The following is a 20,262-nucleotide window of genomic DNA, read 5'->3' as shown; positions in this document are numbered from 1 at the left end:
CCGGGAGGCAGGGTCCCGTGGTGCCGAGCCCAGTGCCCGTCCCCGGGGCCTCCTGCAGTGTCGAAGGCGGCTCCTGTGGACACAGCTGCTGGCCAGGAGCCCCAGCCCTCTGTGGGAGCCCTGCCCGGGGCTGGGAGGCAGGGGTTCTGCCCGTGCCCCTGACACACGGCGCTGTGCGAGGTCTCGGGCCCAGGCGCCTGCGCGCCAGAGGCAGACAGAGGTTCCCGGGCATTCCAGAAGCAGACAGGCCCACGCCAGGGAGGTTGCAGGATGTGCGTCTGATTCTTTTTGTAGGACGGGGTGGTGGGGTGCCTCGTTAGGGTTCAGGGGAGGAAGGGGCTGACCCCACCTCCTCTCTGCTGCTCTGTGGGCTGAGCTCAGGATGCTCCACAGGGACCCAGCCCCAGGCCCCTGGCGCCACTCCTGGTGCAGGGATTCTGTGGCCAGCACCGAGGAAAACTCAGGAAACCCCCAGGCCTAGGAAACCTACAACCCAGGAAACCCCCAGGCCTGGGGGACCCCCAGGTGCCTGGTCCTGAGCACAGGCAGCAGCCCCCCAAGGCAGCATGGCCTGGGTGGGCACAGACCGCCCCGGGCACCCTCTCCTGAGTGATGCTCCCGCCCTGCCCCTGACCTTGGGGGAGAGGAGAGCTGGTGCCCAACTCTAGCCCTGTGGGAAACGGGGCCCAGCCACCACCTCCAGCTCTGCCCAGAGGGGTCAGCAGGAGCGAGGGCTGAGAGCCAGAAAGGGGAGCGCGGGGCAGGGGCACCTGCTCCCCCACCACGTCCACTGTAAAGACGGGCGGGAGAGAACACGGAGGAGCAAGCTGGGGCTAAGCCAGGGCCTGCCCCCTTGAGCCCACCGAGCCCCCGCCCCCAGCTGGCAATGCCCTCGGATCAGGGCGACCCCGCAGCTGGGGCAGGTGCAGCGACTGAACTAAAGCTGGTGGAGCTGCTGAGGTGCCCCTCCCCTGCGAGCCCCCGATGTCCAGCGTGGTCCAAGCTCCGGAGGCTGCAAACCCTGAGGGTGCACAGAAGGTCCTGGGGATGAGCGCCAGGGATCTCACTCCTGAGGGAGACAGAGGAGGGCGCTGTGACCCCAGGATCCTGCTGTGACTGCTCTGTGGCCCTGGAATGCGAGGCCTGGGGACCAGCAGTGCTCCTTGGGGCAGGGAGGCCACCTGTGGCAGCCATCGCCCAGAGACAGGCTCTCCCGAGAGGCAGGGGCCGTGCCGGCCTCAGCTCGGAGCCCGAGCCCTAGCACAGGAGGTCTTTGCGAAGCCGGGGCCTTCACCCAGTACATTTCCAGACCACGTGCGCCCCCGAGTGGATCAGCTCTGGTCCCCACCCCTCCCCCTCGCAGAGCGCATCCCTGTCTCCCTTCCCAGATCCCAGAGCTGCGGTGCATGGGGGCTGAGGCCCGACCCGGGGGTGGGAGTCTGGGCAGGGCGATGGCCGAGGACCTCCGCCCGGGCTCGGCTTGCAGGCCTGGCTGACTCCGCTTCTCGGCAGCACACAGCGTCGCAGGAGGCACAGGAGGAAGATGGTGCAGTCTGGGGTGGAATCCACGAGTCCGGATTCAGCCGCTGAGCCCAATGCAGCGACACTGAATGGAGACGCTCACCTGGCCGAGAGAGCGCAGCCCAGGGTAAGTGGCCGCCCGGCAGGTGCATCCCGGGGACAGGAGCGTGTCCTGCTGAGGGCTATCCCCTTCCACAGGGCGGCGGCCGCCCTCCTGCTGGCCTCCTCGTCCTCCCCACTCTCTGGGCCACCAGGGCTGGACCATGGCCTCCGTGGACTCTGGCTGCCGGGGCCACCTGGCTCTGGGAGCCTGGACAGGCCCTGGGGCTCAGGCAGGACAAGCAGCCAGGGCCGTCCCTGCCAACCTTGGCTTGGCCTCTGCCCAGCCCTGGGCATGCTCACTGCGTTGTGAGCTCCATTGAGAAGCCACGTGCTGTCTCCCCCAAACCAATTTGTTTTTGGGGAACCCCACGAGCCTCTGCGCTGAGTCCCTGCACTGTCGTTCCCGCCGGGCCTCGGGGGGATTCCCTGCCGCTCACAGCCTGGACGAACACCCTGAGATGGGCTGAGCCGAAGATGGGCTGCCTGTGACCCCCGGGAGGAGCCATGGCAGCTGCCGCCCAGGCTCCCAGGGCGTGCCCGGTGATGCCGTCTGCCCTCAGTGGCTTTATTTATGTAACTTTTGCGTGCACACAGTGGGCGTCTTTCACCGAGTAGGGCTACCTCCAGGTGGAAACTCGCTCCTCGGTGCGGGATAAGCACCCTGCCATCGCAGGCTGTGCACGGTCTGGCCGAGCCCCTGACCTCCCACGTCACACACCCCACCGTGCACGGTCGGTGTTGGGCTCGGACAGTCCGGTCCCTTCCAGACACTGAAGTCCCGGGAGGAGCTAAGGTGCTGACCCTCCTCCTGAGTGAGGTCCGGATCCAGCCGGGAGCTCTCCCTGCCGCCTGGAGGTTCCCCCACAGAGCCGGGGCTGCGGGGCGCTCAGTGGCCTCTGTACGTCTGAGATGGTTGCTCTCCACTTCTGTTTTTACAGACTTGTTCACAGATGTGACAGTTAGAAACACACACACACACACACACAGAATCTCTTTGATCTGCTGGTTCACTCCTCGATGGCCACCATGGCCGGGGTTGGGTCAGGCTGATGCCAGCGTCCAGGAGCCTCACCCAGGTCTCCCAGTGGTGCAGGGGCCCAAGCACTTGGGCCGTCTCCTGCTGCTTTCCCAGGGCGCTAGCAGGGAGGTGGATCAGAAGTGGAGCAGCCGGGACTCAAACAGGCGCCCTATGGGAGGCCAGCACCACACGTGGGGGCCGCGTTCCTCGCGGGGTTTCTAGCGCTGGTTGTGAGCAGTTTGGTCCAGGTGCCCGGTGCAGTGCCCTCCCGTTCCCGGGTCGGGGCTCAGGAGGTCCCTGGGTCTTTGCTTTGTGTTTCCACGACGCGTGAAGACACCCGAGAAGCCTCTCCCGGGATGCTCTTCCCCTCCCGCGCCTGCTCTCCTTGGAGAATTCCGTACTTGCTGGGGCTCGCTGGGGCTGGCTGCTCTGACGTTGCACCCACGGCTGCCCAGAGTCCTCTGCGTTCCCGTCCGCAGGGGCCGGAGAACAACCTGTGCGCCCAGTACGAGGAGAGGGTGCGCCCGTGCATCGACCTCATCGACTCCCTGCGGGCCCTGGGCGTGGAGCAGGACCTGGCGCTGCCCGCCATCGCGGTCATCGGGGACCAGAGCTCGGGCAAGAGCTCCGTGCTGGAGGCCCTGTCGGGCGTGGCCCTCCCCAGGGGCAGCGGTGAGGACCCTCCCTCTCCTTCCGGGACAGTCCGGACGCGGGGCAGAGACGGCCCTGGCAGGCGCTCTGTCGGGGAGGGCGGGGAGCAGGGCCACCCTGGTGGAGCAGAGTGGGGGCTTCGAGCCTCCAGGGGTTTCCCACCGGGCACGGGGAGGACCAGGCAGCCTGAGGAAGCCTGCGGGTCCTGGGGTCAGACGGCGCCGGGCTGCGTGTCCAAGGCGGTTCCTGAGGTCACGCAGAGAGCATGTGTGAGCAGCAAGGGGGCGGCGTGAGGTTCTGCCTCGTCACCCACCGTCCCCCCAGCGGGGACCGCAGGGGGTTGACAAGCACGGGCTCAGGCCTGCAGGCCAGGGGCAGGTGCCAGCTGACCGGGCCTGGCCCCTAGGCATTGTCACGCGCTGCCCTCTGGTGCTGAGGCTGAAGAAGCTGCCCCCGGAAGCCGAGTGGAGGGGCCGGGTCAGCTACCAGGAGCAGGAGGTGGAGCTCTCTGACCCCGCGCAGGTGGAGCCGGCAGTGACTAAAGGTGAGAGCCTGGGCCTCCTCCCCTGCTGGGCGGTGGTGGTGGTGGGGCTCCCGAGACCGCCCGCCCCATCCTGGGCACTGCCGCTCCCTTGGGGACCCCTCCCCAGGGGCACTCAGCTCCCTGGGGGTTTTGTCCCTTCGCTGCATGAGCCCCGGGCCCGGGGTGGATCTGACAGCAGCGTCCTGCCCGAGTCAGGATGCACCGAGAGCCCTGTGACCCAGAAACACTCGGACCCTGGGCCCTCTGCGGACTGACGGGGTCGTGTGGGGCGGGACTCCTCGCGAGGTCCTGTACAAGGGCTGGCCCAGGCTGAGGGTCCAGGGCTGAGGGTCCCAGGGCTGAGGGTGCACAGGGCTGAGGGCCCCAGGGCTGAGGGTCCAGGGCTGAGGGTCCCAGGGCTGAGGGTCCCAGGGCTGAGGGTGCACAGGGCTGAGGGTCCAGGGCTGAGGGTCCAGGGCTGAGGGTCCCAGGGCTGAGGGTCCCAGGGCTGAGGGTGCACAGGGCTGAGGGTCCAGGGCTGAGGGCCCCAGGGCTGAGGGTCCAGGGCTGAGGGTCCCAGGGCTGAGGGTGCACAGGGCTGAGGGTCCCAGGGCTGAGGGCCCCAGGGCTGAGGGTCCCAGGGCTGAGGGTCCCAGGGCTGAGGGTCCAGGGCTGAGGGTCCCAGGGCTGAGGGTCCCAGGGCTGAGGGTTCACAGGGCTGAGGGTCCCAGGGCTGAGGGCCCCAGGGCTGAGGGTGCACAGGGCTGAGGGTCCCAGGGCTGAGGGCCCAGGGCTGAGGGGCCAGGGCTGAGGGTGCCAGGGCTGAGGGTCCAGGGCTGAGGGTCCAGGGCTGAGGGTCCCAGGGCTGAGAGCCTACAGACACGGACTGTCAGCCTCCCAAATAAAAAAATAATAATTTTTAAAGTTCAAGAAAATACAGAATTAAAAATAAGTTCTGTCATGACAACTCTGGAGTTCATTCGCACAAGCGTCTTCTGAAGTTCCTGGAGATGTCTGTGCTGTGGACACGGGATTTCCACATGCCACCTGCGGAGACGCCCTGTGCGCTGACCCCTGGACCGGGAGCCAGGGCAGCCCCGGGGAGCCCCGAGCGCCTCCGAGCAGCGGCCGCAGGAGGCTCCCGAGTGACGGCGCCTCCCAGCTCCTCTGGCTGCTGTGGAGCCGGGCAGAGGGAGAGGCTGGCCCGGGCCTGCGGTGGGCGGCGTGGGTGGAGCTCCTGAGTCCAGGCCTCCGCGGACAAGGACACGGACGTGCACACGGACATGGACACAGACATGGACACAGACACGGACACAGACATGGACACAGACACGGATGTGGACACAGACACAGACACGGACATGGCACTCTTTCCGTGCTGTGGGTGAGGCCGGCTGTGGCTGCACACAGGACCGCGTGTCGGCGAGCCCAGCCCCAGGGCTGTCCGTGTCTGTCTCACATGTCAGTGGACCAGCAGGGAAGGTGCTGGGGGCGTGGCTGGGCTCAGGAGGAGTGGCCAGGCCCTCCCCACCCAGGGTCAGTCCCAGAGGTGCGCGGGGCAGGTCTTGCAGGCCCTGCATCACTGTGGTCATCATGTGGCACGAGGGCCGCGGGCCAGTGTCCCAGGGCGAGCCCAGCTGTGAGGAGCAGACCCTGCCTTGACGGGGGACACGGGGAGATGACCCTGCCCGTGGGTGTGGCTGCAGGACGGAAGGGACAGTGGTGTCACCATGCACACGGGTGGCGGTCAGCGTGGTGGACAGCACACAGGAGCTTCCGCCCTCTCCGGGGCGCCTGCAGGGGGCGGGCCAGAGCTGCACTGGGGCTGTGGTCTCAGCCTTGAGGCTCCAGAGGGCGTGGCCTTTGTCACTGAAGCCCTTGCGGCGCTGTCGGCATGGCCACCTTCCTGCCAGTGGGCCAAGGGGAACAGGCCCGTCCCGGCTGATTTCGGCCTCCCTGGAGCTGCCCCCAGCACTCTCGCAGGAGCCCCGGCCAGAACTTAGCTGCAGGCCCACGGCGCGGGCCAGCCGCCGCAGGGGATCCCAGCAGATGGGGCGCCGCGTACGTGGCTGTGGTCCCAGCCCGGGTGGGTGCTGGTGCCCCGTGGGCAGAGAGAGAGGACGCTCGGCTGCCAGGCTGCACACGCAGACCCGGGCCCTGTACGTGCACCTGCACCTGCACCTGCGGGTCTAAGGATGGAGCAGGCCACAGCCAAGTCTTGGCCGCGATGCCCGGCGTGGCTCAGGCCCACGCAGGCCAGGTCCCCGCGGAGCCTGGCAGTTCCCATCCAGGAATCCCCTGCTTCCTGTGGTTTTCCCTCCTTTGCTGTGACCTCAGGGGGAACTCGGGGGTCTCAGGAAGCCTTCACCTCCCCGCCCTCCCGAGGACAGGACCTCTGGGGGCTGTGAGGACATGGGGCTCTGACCCCAGGCGTCAGCCCTCAGAGGAGCAGTGCCTGGGCTTTGGCTCTGACCGGGGAGAGCGAGCTGTGCACCCCGCTCCTCCCCAGCCCTGGGCCTTGGCAGGAGCCGCGGGGGCCTCTCCCAGGGGAGCAGGTGCCAGCCCGAGCCCCGCCGCTCCCTGTGCCTCCTGCAGCCCAGAACGTGATCGCCGGGGAGGGGCTGGGGATCAGCTCCGAGCTCATCAGCCTGGAGGTCAGCTCCCCGCTCGTCCCGGACCTGACCCTCATCGACCTGCCCGGCATCACCAGGGTGGCCGTGGGCGGCCAGCCCGCGGACATCGGGCACCAGGTGAGACGCCCGCTCCGTTCCCCCGGGCCTGGGCGCGCCTGGGGGGGGCAGTGGCGAGTCGGGGCCTGTGGCCAGGTCCTCCGGCCGGCTCAGTGGGAACCTCTGAGGAAGTGGGGCACCGTGGTTTGCTCTCCAGGCCTGGCTGTGGCTGGGGGCAGCGGGGGTGTCTAACACAGGGTGGGGCGGGGCCTGTGGGAGGAGGAGCATCAGCAGTGGGCGTGGTTATGGCACCAGAGCCTCACCTGGAGAGGGCAGCAGCAGGTGCAGCCTCGTGTTTTGCAGCGCGAGGCTGGTCCCGGGGAGAGCAGCTGGGCTGAGGCCCCGTGGTAACTCTGAGGCTCGGCCCCCAGCCGTCCGGGCAGGAGCCCCGGGGCTCAGGGCTCCGCAGGTGCCACCCCTGGGAGTCTGGGTGAGGCCAGGGCACGGCCGGGCCCAGGGAGTCGCTGCGTCACGGAGTCTCGGGGCCCCTCTCGTCCCTGTGCAGATCAAGGCGCTCATCAGGAAATACATCCAGAGGCAGGAGACCATCAACCTGGTCGTGGTCCCCAGCAACGTGGACATCGCCACCACCGAGGCACTGAGCATGGCCCAGGAGGTGGACCCCGAGGGGGACAGGACCATCGGTGAGAAGGCGCGGGGCTGAGCCTGCAGGGGGTGCGGGGGGCGCACCCCAGGAATCCAGACGGGCGGGCGTGCGGGCGCGGCTCTGCCCAGGTGCACCTGCTGAGGGTGCCCAGGGAGGCCATGGCCAGCAGCTCCCCTGACATCTCGGGGTCCCAGGTGACGCGTGGCCCCTGTCTTCCTGCATCAGCAGGCCCAGTGGGGAGACTCAGAGGGCGGCCTGTCTGTCCTGGGGCCAGGGGAAGGAGTGTGGCCAGAGCCTCTTCCGCGGGGCCCCTGCCGCTCTCCCCCTAGGCTGTCGGGGGTTCATCTCCAGGAAGCCAGGCGGGGAGGAACCAGGCGCCCGTGGCCGGCCCTGCGCTGAGCTTTCCCGGGGCGCAGGGCCGGGGCGGCTCTGACCGGAAGTCCCTGCCCGCAGGCATCCTGACGAAGCCTGACCTGGTGGACAGGGGCACGGAGGACAAGGTGGTGGACGTGGCGCGGAACCTCGTGTTCCACCTGAAGAAGGGCTACACGGTGGTGAAGTGCCGCGGGCAGCAGGACATCCAGGAGCGGCTGAGCCTGGAGCAGGCCCTGCAGAAGGAGCGGGCCTTCTTCCAGGAGCACCCCCACTTCAGGTGCGCGGCGCCGGGCCCCCGCTGGCCTCACAGGCCTGGTTCCGACCCAGCCACCCCCCAGCAGGAGGGGCCTCTCAGGCCTGGTTCTGATCCAGCCACCCCACAGCAGGAGGAGCCGTGCCGGCCTGGCTCCGACCCGGCCCCGTCTCCGTGTTCTGTGCGGGCCCGGCTCCGACCCGGCCCCATCTCGGCTCCAACCCGGCCCCATCTCCGTGTTCTGTGCGGGCCCGGCTCCGGCCCGGCCCCGTCTCCGTGTTCTGTGCGGGCTCTGTGCAGGCCCGGCTCCGGCCCGGCCCCGTCTCCGTGTTCTGTGCGGGCTCTGTGCAGGCCCGGCTCCGGCCCGGCCCCGTCTCCGTGTTCTGTGCAGGCCCGGCTCCGACCCGGCCCCGTCTCCGTGTTCTGTGCGGGCTCTGTGCAGGCCCGGCTCCGGCCCGGCCCCGTCTCCGTGTTCTGTGCGGGCTCTGTGCAGGCCCGGCTCCGGCCCGGCCCCGTCTCCGTGTTCTGTGCGGGCCCGGCTCCGGCCCGGCCCCGTCTCCGTGTTCTGTGCGGGCTCTGTGCAGGCCCGGCTCCGGCCCGGCCCCGTCTCCGTGTTCTGTGCGGGCTCTGTGCAGGCCCGGCTCCGGCCCGGCCCCGCCTCCGTGTTCTGTGCGGGCCCGGCTCCGACCCGGCCCCCTCTCTGTGTTCTGTGCAGGGTTCTTCTGGAGGAGGGCAGGGCCACGGTGTCCAGCCTGGCCGAGAGACTGAGCACCGAGCTGATCGAGCACATCTGTGTAAGCACGCGAGGGCACTCTCCTGGCGGAGCCCGGCACAGGGCTGCAGTGCCGGCCTCGGGGCCTTCCCGGAAGCCTGGGTGCAAGCTGGGGTTCAGGAGGGAAGGCCTGACTCTGGGAGCCGCCAGCGTGCCCCACTTTCAGTCCTCAGCGGGGGCAGTTGGGGACCCCCAGCCAGGTGGGCGTGGGCAAGGGGGCCATCTGGGGCTGGCTGTGTGTCAGAGCTCGCCTGGGCTCTTTCTGCTCAGCTCTGGGCCACAGTTCGAGTCCTCCGTGCGTGGCCAGGGAGCCCCGGGCCTGCAGGTCGATGTCCCTGAGCCGAGTGTGAGTGGGGAGCTGCCTGGGCCCCCTCATGCGGGAGGCGGGCGCTCGGGTATCGGACCCCCGCCCGGGCTTCCACAGCAGCTCGGGTCCAGGCGGGGCAGGTCAGGTCTCCTCTGGACCAGTGCCTTGAGGCCCGGTCCTGGAGTCTTGCTCTCGCACATGGCTGCTCATGGAGCAGGAGGGCTGGGCCTGTTGGCGCCACCGTGTGGCCAGGAGCAGAAGTTCCCGGCCACTTCTTGTTGAGGTTTGCAGATCTGCAGTGGTCCGGGGGTCCCTGTGCAGGACCTGCCCCACACGGGGTCTCTGTGCTGCCTGCAGGAGCTCCCGTGGCCTGGTCGCGGCAGTGGCTGCTCTTCTGGGGCGGCCTCCAGGCCACGCGGGCGCCTGGGCCTGGTGCCCAGCAGCTTCCGAGGAGCTGGGCCTGGGGCTGGAAGGAGGCCGGGCTGCCCTGGGCCCCTCTGGATAGGCCCCAGGGGCGGGAGGTGCCCTCAGGGGAGCCGCGCCCCGTGCAGAGGAGCCGGGCCGCCACCCTCTCTGGGGCTTGCCGCACATCCGGCCTTTCTCCCCTCCGCAGAAAACGCTGCCCCTGTTGGAGAAGCAGATCAAGCAGAACCACGAGCAGTGCTCTGAGGAGCTGCAGAAGTTGGGCGTAGACATCCCCGAGGACGACAGCGACAGGCTGCTCTTCCTGATTGACGTGAGCGCGGCCCGCCCACAGCTGCCCCGACTGCATGCAAGGCCCAGATCTGAGTGCAGCAGGCCCTCTTAGTCCTAAAAGACCGACAGGGCAGGGAACCAGTGGGAGGGGAGGGCTGGGCCCGGGAGGCGGGGCCTGCAGGAGACAGTCGCTCACTCATTGGCTGTGGCCCTGAGCCCACCCAGGACCCCCGGGCGGTCAGGGGAGTGGGTCCCCACCCCGCGTGCACATGGTGCATACCAGCCCAGGAGTGTGCCTGCACCTCTCCTGACCCCGGTGCTTGTCCCCGCCACAGAAAATCAACGCATTTAACCAGGACGTCACTGCCCTCGTGCAAGGGGAGGAGGTGGTCCAGGAGGACGACAGCCGGCTCTTCACCAAGCTGAGGGCCGAGTTCTGCAAATGGGAAAGCGTGGTCGAGAAGAATTTCAAGGCAGGTGAGTGTCGCGGCCCACGGGGGCTGGCCCGGAGCCGTCACCGGTGATCGGCGGACAGCGGGGCCTCCCTGTCCTGGTTCTGGAGGCTGGCAGGACCCAGTCCCGGCTCCACCAGATCCCTGTCCGGGGGAGCTCTGTCTGCCCCGCCCCACAGACAGCGCCCCCTGGTGGTGTCCTTGCGTGGGGATGGTCGGAAGAGCCCCTGGTGCACCTGGGTCAAGGCAGGGTCCCCTTGGGGAGGGCAGAGCCCTGCGACCTCAGCGCTGCCCAGAGACGCCCCTCCTGCCCCACCACGCTGGGGGTCAGGTTTCGGCACTGGAGTTGGGGCGCAGAGACAGGGCACAGCAGCAATGCGGTCACAGACCGGGGTGGGGGCTGGGCCAGAGGAGGAGACGCACGCAGGTGGTGAGGGTGGGCGCGGTGAGGAGCTAGGGACACAAACTCCCCGTTTGTCCCGTTCCTGTCACTGGCCCGGGTCAGCCAGTGTCTGAGTGCAGAGAGGATGGGCATGGACCGGCCGGAGCCAGGCGGCCGCGGGAGCTGCCGTCCTCCTCCAAGGAGCAGAACCCACGCCTGTGTGATGATGCAGTGCTGTGGACGTGGCCCACGGAGAGGAACCCACGCCTGTGTGATGACGCAGTATCGTGGACATGGCCCACGGAGAGGAACCCACGCCTGTGTGATGACGCAGTGTTGTGGACGTGGCCCACGGAGAGGAACCCACGCCTGTGTGATGACGCAGTGCTGTGGACGTGGCCCACAGAGCAGAACCCACACCTGTGTGATGATGCAGTATCGTGGACGTGGCCCATGGAGAGGAACCCACACCTGTGTGATCATGCAGTGCCGTGGACGTGGCCCACGGAGAGGAACCCACGCCTGTGTGATGACGCAGTGCTGTGGACGTGGCCCACGGAGAGGAACCCACGCCTGTGTGATGACACAGTGCCGTGGACATGGCCCACGGAGAGGAACCCAGGGCCTGTGTGATGACGCAGTGCCGTGGACGTGGCTCACGGAGAGGAACCCACGCCTGTGTGATGACACAGTGCCGTGGACGTGGCCCACGGAGAGGAACCCACGCCTGTGTGATGACGCAGTGCTGTGGACGTGGCCCACGGAGATGAACCCACGCCTGTGTGATGACGCAGTGCTGTGGGGTGGCCCACGGAGAGGAACCCAGGGCCTGTGTGATGACGCAGTGCCGTGGACATGGCCCACGGAGAGGAACCCATGCCTGTGTGATCATGCAGTGCCGTGGACATGGCCCATGGAGAGGAACCCAGGGCCTGTGTGATGACGCAGTGCCATGGACGTGGCCCCATGCACCTCCTGGGGCCTCCATCATGGGGATTCCATCATGGCAGCCACGGAGGCAGACACGCAGCTGCACCCTGGGTCTGCAGGGGCCCAGGAGGCAGGCAGCGTGGCTGCTGGGGCCCGGGCCACCCCAGGCAGCGTCCAGATGGGCGAATCCATAGAGATGAGATAGAGGCACCCTTGCTCCTGTGGCTGGAGCGCGAGACGGGTAGGGAGTCCTGGTGGCCGCCAGGTGTGAGCACGTGGGTGTGGCCAAGGGCGGAGCACACCGGGCACAGCCTTGACTACAGCAAAGGCCTCTTCTGCCTGCATGGGGGGGGGCTCCTCTAGGGATTTCTCCTCTGTGATCACTCCTGGGGGCAACCACCAGCCAGCAGGGGGCGCCAGGCTCCACCCCCGTTCTTCACTCGGTGGGGTGGGGAGGGGGCCCTTGGGAGGCTCCAGCCCTGCAGGGTCCCTCCACCGCCTGGGGAGCAGAGAGTGAAAAGACCCCAGGTTCCCAAAGGGGCTCCCATCACGCAGTGCACCTGCTGCACCCCGGCCACTGTCCCTCAGCTGTGACCATACCCACCACGGAGGGTCAGGTCCAGTGTCCACGGCCACACCTGCTATGCCCTGGCCACTGTCCCTCAGCTGTGACCACACCCACTGTGGTGGGCCAGGTCCAGTGTCCACGGCCACACCTGCTGTGCCCCGGCCACTGTCCCTCTGCTGTGACCATACCCACCGCAGTGGGCCAGGTCCAGTGTCCACGGCCACACCTGCTATGCCCTGGCCGCTGTGCCTCAGCTGTGACCACACCCACCGTGGTGGGCCAGGTCCAGTGTCCACAGCCACACCTACTGTGCCCCGGCCACTGTCCCTCAGCTGTGAGCATACCCACCACGGTGGCCAGGTCCAGTGTCCACGGCCACTCCTGCTGCAACCTGGCTGCTGTCCCTCTGCTGTGACCATACCCACCGTGGTGGGCCAGGTCCAGTGTCCACGGCCACACCTGCTGCGCCCCAGCCACTGTCCCTCAGCTGTGACCATACCCACCGCGGTGGGCCAGGTCCAGTGTCCACGGCCACACCTGCTATGCCCTGGCCACTGTCCCTCTGCTGTGACCATCCCTACCACGGTGGCCAGGTCCAGTGTCCACGGCCACACCTGCTGCGCCCAGGGCCACGTCTTCGGGTGGTGACAGTGACGGTGACGGTTCCCACCTGAGGTGCACAGGTTCCAGTGTCAAGGCTGTGCCGCTGCTCCCTGGCCCCGGGCGGCATCTCGGGCGGTGCAGGGCTGTGGCGAAGTCTCGCTGGGTTTGCTGCTGTCCACGCTGCTCTCCCGGCCTGGGCCCTCTCTCTGCCGCCCTGGGGACAGGGACCGGACCTGGAACGGAGGTCTTCCCCGCACCTCCAGGCACTGCTCCGTCTGGGGCTCGAGCCGACTTCCTGTTTCCTTGGCACTCTCACGCCCCGGACCCAGAGTGGAATGGCGTCTGGAAACGCGGACGATCGCCTGAGGAGTCAGAGCTGCTCTTCCCCACGCAGGTTCTTGTAACATCCGGAGCCAGCTGTGGAAGTTTGAGAAACAGTACCGTGGCCGAGAGCTGCCGGGCTTCGTGAACTTTAAGACGTTTGAGACGATCGTGAAACAGCAGATCAGAGCCCTAGAGCTGCCGGCTCAGGACATGCTGCACAGGGCGACAGGTGGGTGTGGTGTGGGCGGGCCACGGGACAGGTGAGTGTGGTGTGGGCAGGTCACAGGGGACAGGTGTGTGTGATGTGGGTAGGCCACAGGGGACAGGTGTGTGTGGTGTGGGCAGGTCACAGGGGACAGGTGGGTGTGGTGTGGGCGGACCACAGGGGACAGGTGGGTGTGGTGTGGGCGTGTCCCACAGGGGACAGGTGGGTGTGGTGTGGGCGGACCACAGGGGACAGGTGGGTGTGGTGTGGGTGGGCCACAGGTGACAGGTGTGTGTGATGTGGGCGGGTCACCCAGGTGACAGGTGCTTGTGGTGTGGACATTTGCACGCCAGAAGCTGGTGTGTAAGATCCACCGCCCCACCAGAAGGCTGCAGGATCCCCAGCGCGGGGTCTTCCCAAGTTCATGGACGGCGCCTGTTCTGAGTAAAGTCTGTGTGCGGCGGAGGCAAAACCAACTCCTGTGTCCATGCCGGGTCCCGTGAGGCCCGTGCGGCCCCTCCCACACGCGTGTCTGAGCTGCAGAACCACAGGCCGGCTCCCGGAGCGAGGGCCCCATGGGCCCGTGGCCTGTGTGGCTCTCAGGTCCCAGCACACGAGGGCACACAGTGGACAGGTGCATTGCACAGCAGGTGCCCGTGCTGTGGGTGCCTGGTGTCCATGCGGGGCTGCCCCTGGTGTGTGCTGAGGTGCACGTGTGGGCGTGGAGACGCTGGGCAGCTCTTAGGAAAGGTGATGCTCTAGGAGCCCACGGGACATCACGTTCTTGGGCCCCTGTGGACTTAGGGTGAACGCCGTGGGCGCAGGCTGCCAGGCCCGGGCAGGGGAGGGGCCGGGCTCTCCCCCGACGGTCCTGAGCCCAGGGGCCGGGCCGGCGTCTCTGACCATTTTGTGGCCTCCTGCTCTGCTCGGTGCTCCTGGCCGTTCCTGCGCCCTCAGACATGGTGCGCGCCGCCTTCACAGATGTGTCAGAGAGAAACTTCCACGAGTTCTTCAACCTGCACAAGACCACCAAGGTAAACCCTGCCCGCGGCAGGCCCAGCCCAGAGCCAGAGCCGGGGTGGGTGTGGGGGGGGCGGCCCCGCCTCCCCCAGGTGCAGGGCCCGGGGGCTCCTCCCTGGCTGTGCCCTGGGGGCTCCTCTGTGAAGTGAGACACAGGAGACCCTCCCCCACCATGAGGCTGTCATCCCAGTGAGGGGGCGGAGGACACACCTGCTGCCCTGTGTCCCCTAGGCCAAGGGTCCCTCACGCCCTGGGTGAGGCATCCCGCAGAGGCCAGCAGGGGTCCCGGGCACTTGGCTGAGGTCGCCCTGGCCCCACCCCCTCCCCGTGGACGCCCTGCTGACCGTGGCCTCCTCCCCAGCAGGCGTCCGAGCCCCACAGGAGAGGCGGACAGGGCTGAGTCCTAGGCTTGAGAGCAGTGTCCTCAGAGGGCCCAGGCTGGGGCGGGGCCATCTCAGACGGGGGGCGGGGACTGGCGCTAGGGCGGAGCCAGCTCAGGTGTGGGGCGGAGCCAGCTCAGGTGTGGGGCGGGGACTGGGGCTGGGGTGGAGCCAGCTCAGGTGTGGGGCGGAGCCAGATCAGGTGTGCTGAGGGGACTGGGGCTGGGGCGGAGCCAGCTCAGGCTTGGATGGGGACTGGGGGATTGGAGAAGGGTCAGCTCAGGTGTGGGGAGGGGACTGGGGCTGGGGCGGGGCCAGCTCAGGCATGGGGCGGGGACTGGGGCTGGGGCGGGGCCAGCTCAGGCACGGGGCGGGGACTGGGGCTGGGGTGGAGCCAGCTCAGGTGTGGGGCGGAGCCAGCTCAGGTGTCAGGCGGGGGGGCGGAGACTGGGGCTGGGGTGCAGCAAGCTCAGGCGCGGGGCGGGGACTGGGGCTGGGGCGGGGCCATCTTAGGCTGGGGACTGGGGCTGGGGCTGGGGTGGAGCCAGCTCAGGTGTGGGGCGGAGCCAGATCAGGTGTGCTGAGGGCACTGGGGCTGGGGCGGGGTCAGCTCAGGCGCAGGGCGGGGACTGGGGGATTGGGGAAGTGTCATCTCAGGCGTGGGGCGGGGACTGGGGCTGGGGCGGAGCCAGCTCAGGCTTGGATGGGGACTGGGGGATTGGAGAAGGGTCAGCTCAGGTGTGGGGAGGGGGCTATGGCGCGGTCTTCTCAGTACGGGGTGGGGATTGGAGGACTGGGGCATTGGGGCGGAGTCTGCTCAAGTGTGGGGCGGGGTCTGGGGCTTCATTTCAGGCACAGGGTGGGGTCAGCTCAGGTGTGGAGCAGGGATTGGGGGACTGGGGCTGGGGCGGGGTCTGCTTCCAGCAGGCTCAAGCCTCCCTGGGGAGCCCCACTGGCAGCAGCGTCCCCTCCCCTGGGCTCCCCCCGCCTGAGGCCCTGCGGGCACCTGCATCCCTGTGACGCCGGCTCCTTCCCTACCCCTGCCTGTGCTGTCTCCTCCCCAGTCCAAAATCGAGGACATCCGCCTAGAGCAGGAGAAGCAGGCCGAGCGCGCCATCCGGCTGCACTTCCAGGTGGAGCAGGTTGTCTACTGCCAGGACCAGGTGTACCGGGGCGCGCTGAAGAAGGTCCGGGAGGCCGAGGCGGAGGAGGAAAAGAAGTCTCAGAAGTTCGGCGGCTCCTCCTTCGGATTCGGCTCCTCCTCCTCCGGATTCGGCTCCTCCCAGGACTCCTGCTCCTTGGCCGAAATCATAGAGCACTTGGTTGCCTACTACCAGGTGAGCCTGGGAGCGCGGGCCAGGGCTTCTCCTGCCCTCCTGCGGGGCCTCCTGCGGGCCTCGCTCTGTCCCGTCTCTGGGGGCAGCACCGCCAGCTCCATCCCCCCCCACCCCTGGCTGTGCCCCTTGGGAGCAGCTGGACGCCAGGCACACAGCAGAGGCGGGGACTTTGCGTGCCCTTGGCCTGCTTTCTCCTCCGGGCCGGGGACTTCCTAGAGGTCTCCATGCAGCCTGGCCGGGCCCTGCAGCTCAGTGGGCGGCAGCTGTCCACTGGGCCACGTGGCTGGGGGCAGGGGCACAGCGCAGCTCAGGGGGTGCATGGGCAGTGAGGGTGCGGCCAGGTGAACCCCCGGGACCTCCTGGGTGACCAGATGCTCCCCGCCCCAGCGCTGGGACCTGCAGCCGACGGGGCGGGGCTGCCCCAGAGGCCAGCATGGGCGTCCTCGGGCTGAGGCCGAGCCGAGCCACCCGTCTGTGCTCCGGGGCAGCAGCGGGAGACCGAACGGAGCAGCAGGGCTCCAAGCCGAGTCACACTGCTTCCTGCTGACTGGGGGGGCCGCGGCGTGTGCGGCTGCTTCTCCCCGCCCCAGCGCAGGGCCCCAGCTCCCCGTCCTTCCTGCTGGGACCGCCGTGAAATGCCCCACGCTGGACCCGCACGTGGCCCGCAGGCTGCAGCACGTCCGTGTTCTCGGGCGTCACCTGCGCTGGCCGCCTCCTGGATGGGGCCTCTGCCCAGCCTGAGAGCCAGGCTCGGGCCCCGCCCTCCCAGCCCCATGCCCCTCCCCCGTCGGCTCGCTGCAGGAGGCTGCTCCAGGACCTCCCGCAGGCAGGCGGAGCCCCCACCTGTCCTTCTGTGCCTGGCGCTTTCCTGGGCACAGCTGCCCCTGAGCTGTGTCCCTGCAGACGTGTGCTGTCCACGCCCCGTCCATGGAGCGCCTGCTCCTCTCTGTGCCCCTGCCCCGTCCACGCAGTGCCTGCTCCTCTCTCTGCTGCCCCCACCCTGTCCACAGCGTGCCTGCTCCTCTCTCCTGCCCCGCCCTGTCCACGGAGCGCCTGCTCCGCTCTCCTGCCCCGCCCCGTCCACAGAGCGCCTGCTCCTCTCTCCTGCCCCGCCCCGTCCACAGAGCGCCTGCTCCTCTCTGTGCCCCCGCCCTGTCCACGGAGCACCTGCTCCTCTCTCCTGCCCCGCCCCGTCCACGGAGCGCCTGCTCCTCTCTCCTGCCCCGCCCCGTCCACGGAGCGCCTGCTCCTCTTTCCTGCCCCGCCCCGTCCACGGAGCGCCTGCTCCGCTCTCCTGCCCCGCCCCGTCCACGGAGGGCCTGCTCCGCTCTCCTGCCCCGCCCCGTCCACGGAGCGCCTGCTCCTCTCTCCTGCCCCGCCCCGTCCACGGAGCGCCTGCTCCTCTCTCCTGCCCCGCCCCGTCCACGGAGCGCCTGCTCCGCTCTCCTGCCCCGCCCCGTCCACGGAGCGCCTGCTCCTCTCTCCTGCCCCGCCCCGTCCACGGAGCGCCTGCTCCTCTCTCCTGCCCCGCCCCGTCCACGGAGCGCCTGCTCCTCTCTCCTGCCCCGCCCTGTCCACAGAGCGCCTGCTCCTCTCTCTGTGCCCACACCCCATCCACGGAGCGCCTGCTCTGCTCTCCTGCCCCGCCCTGTCCACGGAGCGCCTGCTCTGCTCTGTCCCAGCTCCTGCTAACAGTGGCTGAGCTCCTCACGTGCCTGGCCGCTCCCTAATGGATTTTGTGTCTGGAATGTCCAGGTTCCTGTCCCAGGGCCGATGCTCCTGGGCCCGGTTCTAGAGGGGGAAACCGAGGCACACAGAGGCAGAGCTCCCTCAGCCTGGGACCAGGAGCTTCCTGGAGAGTCCCCGCCCCGGGAGGTGAAGCTTTCACGGGGGCTTGGGGAGGAGAGAGGGGAGCCTGGGACCCGCGCTGTGCCTGCAGGCGGCTCCGAGGCCCCTCCCCCAGCTCCCAGCGCCCTGGCTCTGCCCGGGGCAGCCCCGCTGGTCCTGATGTCAGCCGGGCCGGGCTGTGGGCGGGTCGTGGGCAGTGGGCTGTGGTCCTCGGCCTGCCCCGACCTTGGCCCAGCGGGCTCACCGCTGCCGTGGGCGGCCGCGTCCATGCTCAGGGAGCTGCTGGGAGCGCAGAGGGCAGCCGCCCGGCCACCCTCCCCTCTCCCGGCCTCCCTGGGCCTCCCTGGGAAGTCGGGGCTCCCGGCGCTCTCGCGGCCCCTGCAGCCCCCGCTCTCCCTGCAGGAGACGGGCAGCCGCCTCTCCAGCCTCGTCCCGATGCTCGTGCAGTTCTTCGTGCTGTGCTCGTACGGGCAGGAGCTGCAGAAGTCCATGCTGCAGCTGCTGCACAACAAGGAGAACTGCGGCTGGCTGCTGCGAGAGCGCAGCGACACCAGCACCAAGAGGAGGTTCCTGAAGGAGCGGCTGGCGCGGCTGGCCCAGGCCCGGCGCCGGCTCGCCAAGTTCCCGGGCTGACGGCTCTGCCAGCCGGGCTGCGGGCGCAGTCCCCGCCTCCCCCTGTGCTGTCCCTTCTGGAGCCCGCGGCTCAGCTCAGAGCCACGCGGGGCACCAGCAGCAGCCTCTCCTCCTGTGTAATAAACGCGTGCGGCCTCTACCTCTGCCCTGTGCTGGGTTCTGGGCCGGGGCCCCTGGAAGTGGCAGGGGAGTGGGGCTGAGCCCGGGAGCAGGACCCTCCCTGGTTCCCAGAGGCGGCGCCCTCTCCCGGCCGCCCTGGGCATTCCCCCGCCCTCGCTCCTCGCTGGCACCTGCCTCAGGACGCTGCAGGACCAGCGATGGTCAGCGGTGTCCCCTGTGGCCTGGGTTCTGCTTTGCCCCGTTACCCTGCCCCTGTGATGCGTAGAGGGTGCAGGGCGACGTGGCGTCTGCACTCCTGGGAAGCGGTTGGCCCAGGGTTACCTGCCGGGACCTGCAGAGCTACCTGGTCCTGTGCTGACCAGCCACCCCCAGGGCAGAGTGCGCCGTCCCTCCCCGTCCCTCCCTGTCCGTGTCCAGAGTGCGGAGGGTGCATGGAGGTGGCTCTGTGGCTCCTGCACGCCCAGGGCCTCGCTCAGGGCTGAGCACTGGGGGTCATCAGTGTGACGCCAGTCGCCGGAGCCTCCCAGAAACGCTCCCGGGCAGAAGCCCCCGAGGGTCCCCAGGCGCTCAGCTGCCAGGCAGATCTCATTCTTTCAAAAAAGATTTATTTATCTGAGAGGCAGAGTCACAGAGAGGGACAGACACAGAGCGAGCCATCTTCCATCCGCTGGTTCACTCCCCAGATGGCCACAACAGCCAGGCCCGGCCAGGGTGAAGCCAGGAGCTCCATTCGGGTCCCCCATGGGATGGGAGGGGGCAGGCACTGGGGCCATCCTCCACTCCCTCCCAGGCGCCGTAGCAGGGAGCTGGATCGGAAGTGGACAGCGGGACTTGAACCAGGGCCCACATGGGATGGGGGAGGGGGTCACGGGCGGCTGCACCCGCCGCACCACTGCTGGCCTGAGGGCTCTGAGTCCTGGCTGAGATCCGTGTCTCCGGAGTCAGCTCCCGGCGGAGGAGCCGTTTTCCAACACGGGATCTGTGACCAAGGAGCGGCCAGTGCGCTGCTCTGTGCGTCCTCACTGCCCGCGTCCCGGCCCTGCGTCCTGCATGTGTGCCCCAGCTCCCTGGCTGCGTGGACAGGTGCCCAGGGCGGGCGCCCCACCAAGGCTACGGGGCCGCCTCTGCCCACCCCTGGCCTCTCAGCGCCCTGGTGTTGGGCGCCTGCCCTCCGCGAGCGATGTTGCCATGTGCCAGGCCCCATGGTGGGAGGAGGCCAGAGAGGGCGGGCGGCCGGCCTCCCCGGAGTGGCCTCCGCAGGCTCCGGAGGCCCCGGTGCACTGGGTGTGAGCTGAGGCAGGAAGTGGTGTGGCCTCACCCTGGCCAGACAGGAAACGTGGTGCCCAGGGCCTCGCAGGAACCTGTGTCCCCGGGTACAGCAGTGTCCGCTCCTGACGTGGGCCCACGGCAACATCACGGGGATGTCATGGGGATGTGACGGGGTTATCACAAGGACATCATGAGGACATCACAGGGATGTCACAGGACATCATGGGGACATCACGGGGTCATCACAAGGACATCACTGGGACATCATGGGGACCCGCTGGGCTGCGGGGCGCTGGGCTGCGGGCCGAGTGCTTGTCTCCCCTCACTGGGAGCTCCTCCTGCGTCTCCCGCCCAGCTGTGGAAGTCTTTGCTTCCGTGGGCCACGCACTGCAGCCCCTGCTGCCCCCGTGTGGCCGAGGGACGCAGGGCGGAGCCAGGATTCTGTCCCAGCTCCTGCTGTACCAAGGCGCCAGCCCCAGGACCTCGCTCGGAAGCTGGTGAGGACAGGGGTCTACCCCGTGACCCTGTAGGGCCCGGGAAGAAACCTGGCAGGTGGACATGGCTCAGGGCCGGCCGACCCCAGGACAAGGCCCAGGCGGGAACAGCTGGGCGGGCGGGCCCACCAGGAGCACAGGGC

General features: G+C 68.8%; 1 protein-coding gene across 1 annotated transcript in view; it reads left to right on the top strand.

The window, feature by feature from the left end:
- Window positions 1–18,375, top strand: part of LOC133769640 (uncharacterized) — a 37,603-nt gene extending 19,228 nt beyond the window's left edge. Inside the window, exons 14-26 of the mRNA XM_062204840.1 lie at window positions 1,513–1,648; window positions 3,121–3,313; window positions 3,699–3,836; window positions 6,411–6,565; window positions 7,050–7,188; window positions 7,605–7,803; window positions 8,495–8,573; window positions 9,472–9,594; window positions 9,890–10,031; window positions 12,884–13,042; window positions 13,976–14,052; window positions 15,483–15,755; window positions 18,006–18,375. Coding sequence (XP_062060824.1) covers window positions 1,513–1,648; window positions 3,121–3,313; window positions 3,699–3,836; window positions 6,411–6,565; window positions 7,050–7,188; window positions 7,605–7,803; window positions 8,495–8,573; window positions 9,472–9,594; window positions 9,890–10,031; window positions 12,884–13,042; window positions 13,976–14,052; window positions 15,483–15,755; window positions 18,006–18,236 — 2,044 coding nt within the window. The 3' untranslated portion in view covers window positions 18,237–18,375. The remainder of the gene's footprint in view (window positions 1–1,512; window positions 1,649–3,120; window positions 3,314–3,698; window positions 3,837–6,410; window positions 6,566–7,049; window positions 7,189–7,604; window positions 7,804–8,494; window positions 8,574–9,471; window positions 9,595–9,889; window positions 10,032–12,883; window positions 13,043–13,975; window positions 14,053–15,482; window positions 15,756–18,005) is intronic.
- The last annotated feature ends 1,887 nt before the right edge of the window (window positions 18,376–20,262 follow it).

Source organism: Lepus europaeus, chromosome 2, assembly GCF_033115175.1.
Source record: "Lepus europaeus isolate LE1 chromosome 2, mLepTim1.pri, whole genome shotgun sequence".
In the NCBI taxonomy this organism is placed as follows: Eukaryota; Metazoa; Chordata; class Mammalia; order Lagomorpha; family Leporidae; genus Lepus; species Lepus europaeus.
The sequence above is the reverse complement of the archived record's forward strand: the minus strand, read 5'-3'. Positions and strand labels throughout refer to the sequence as shown.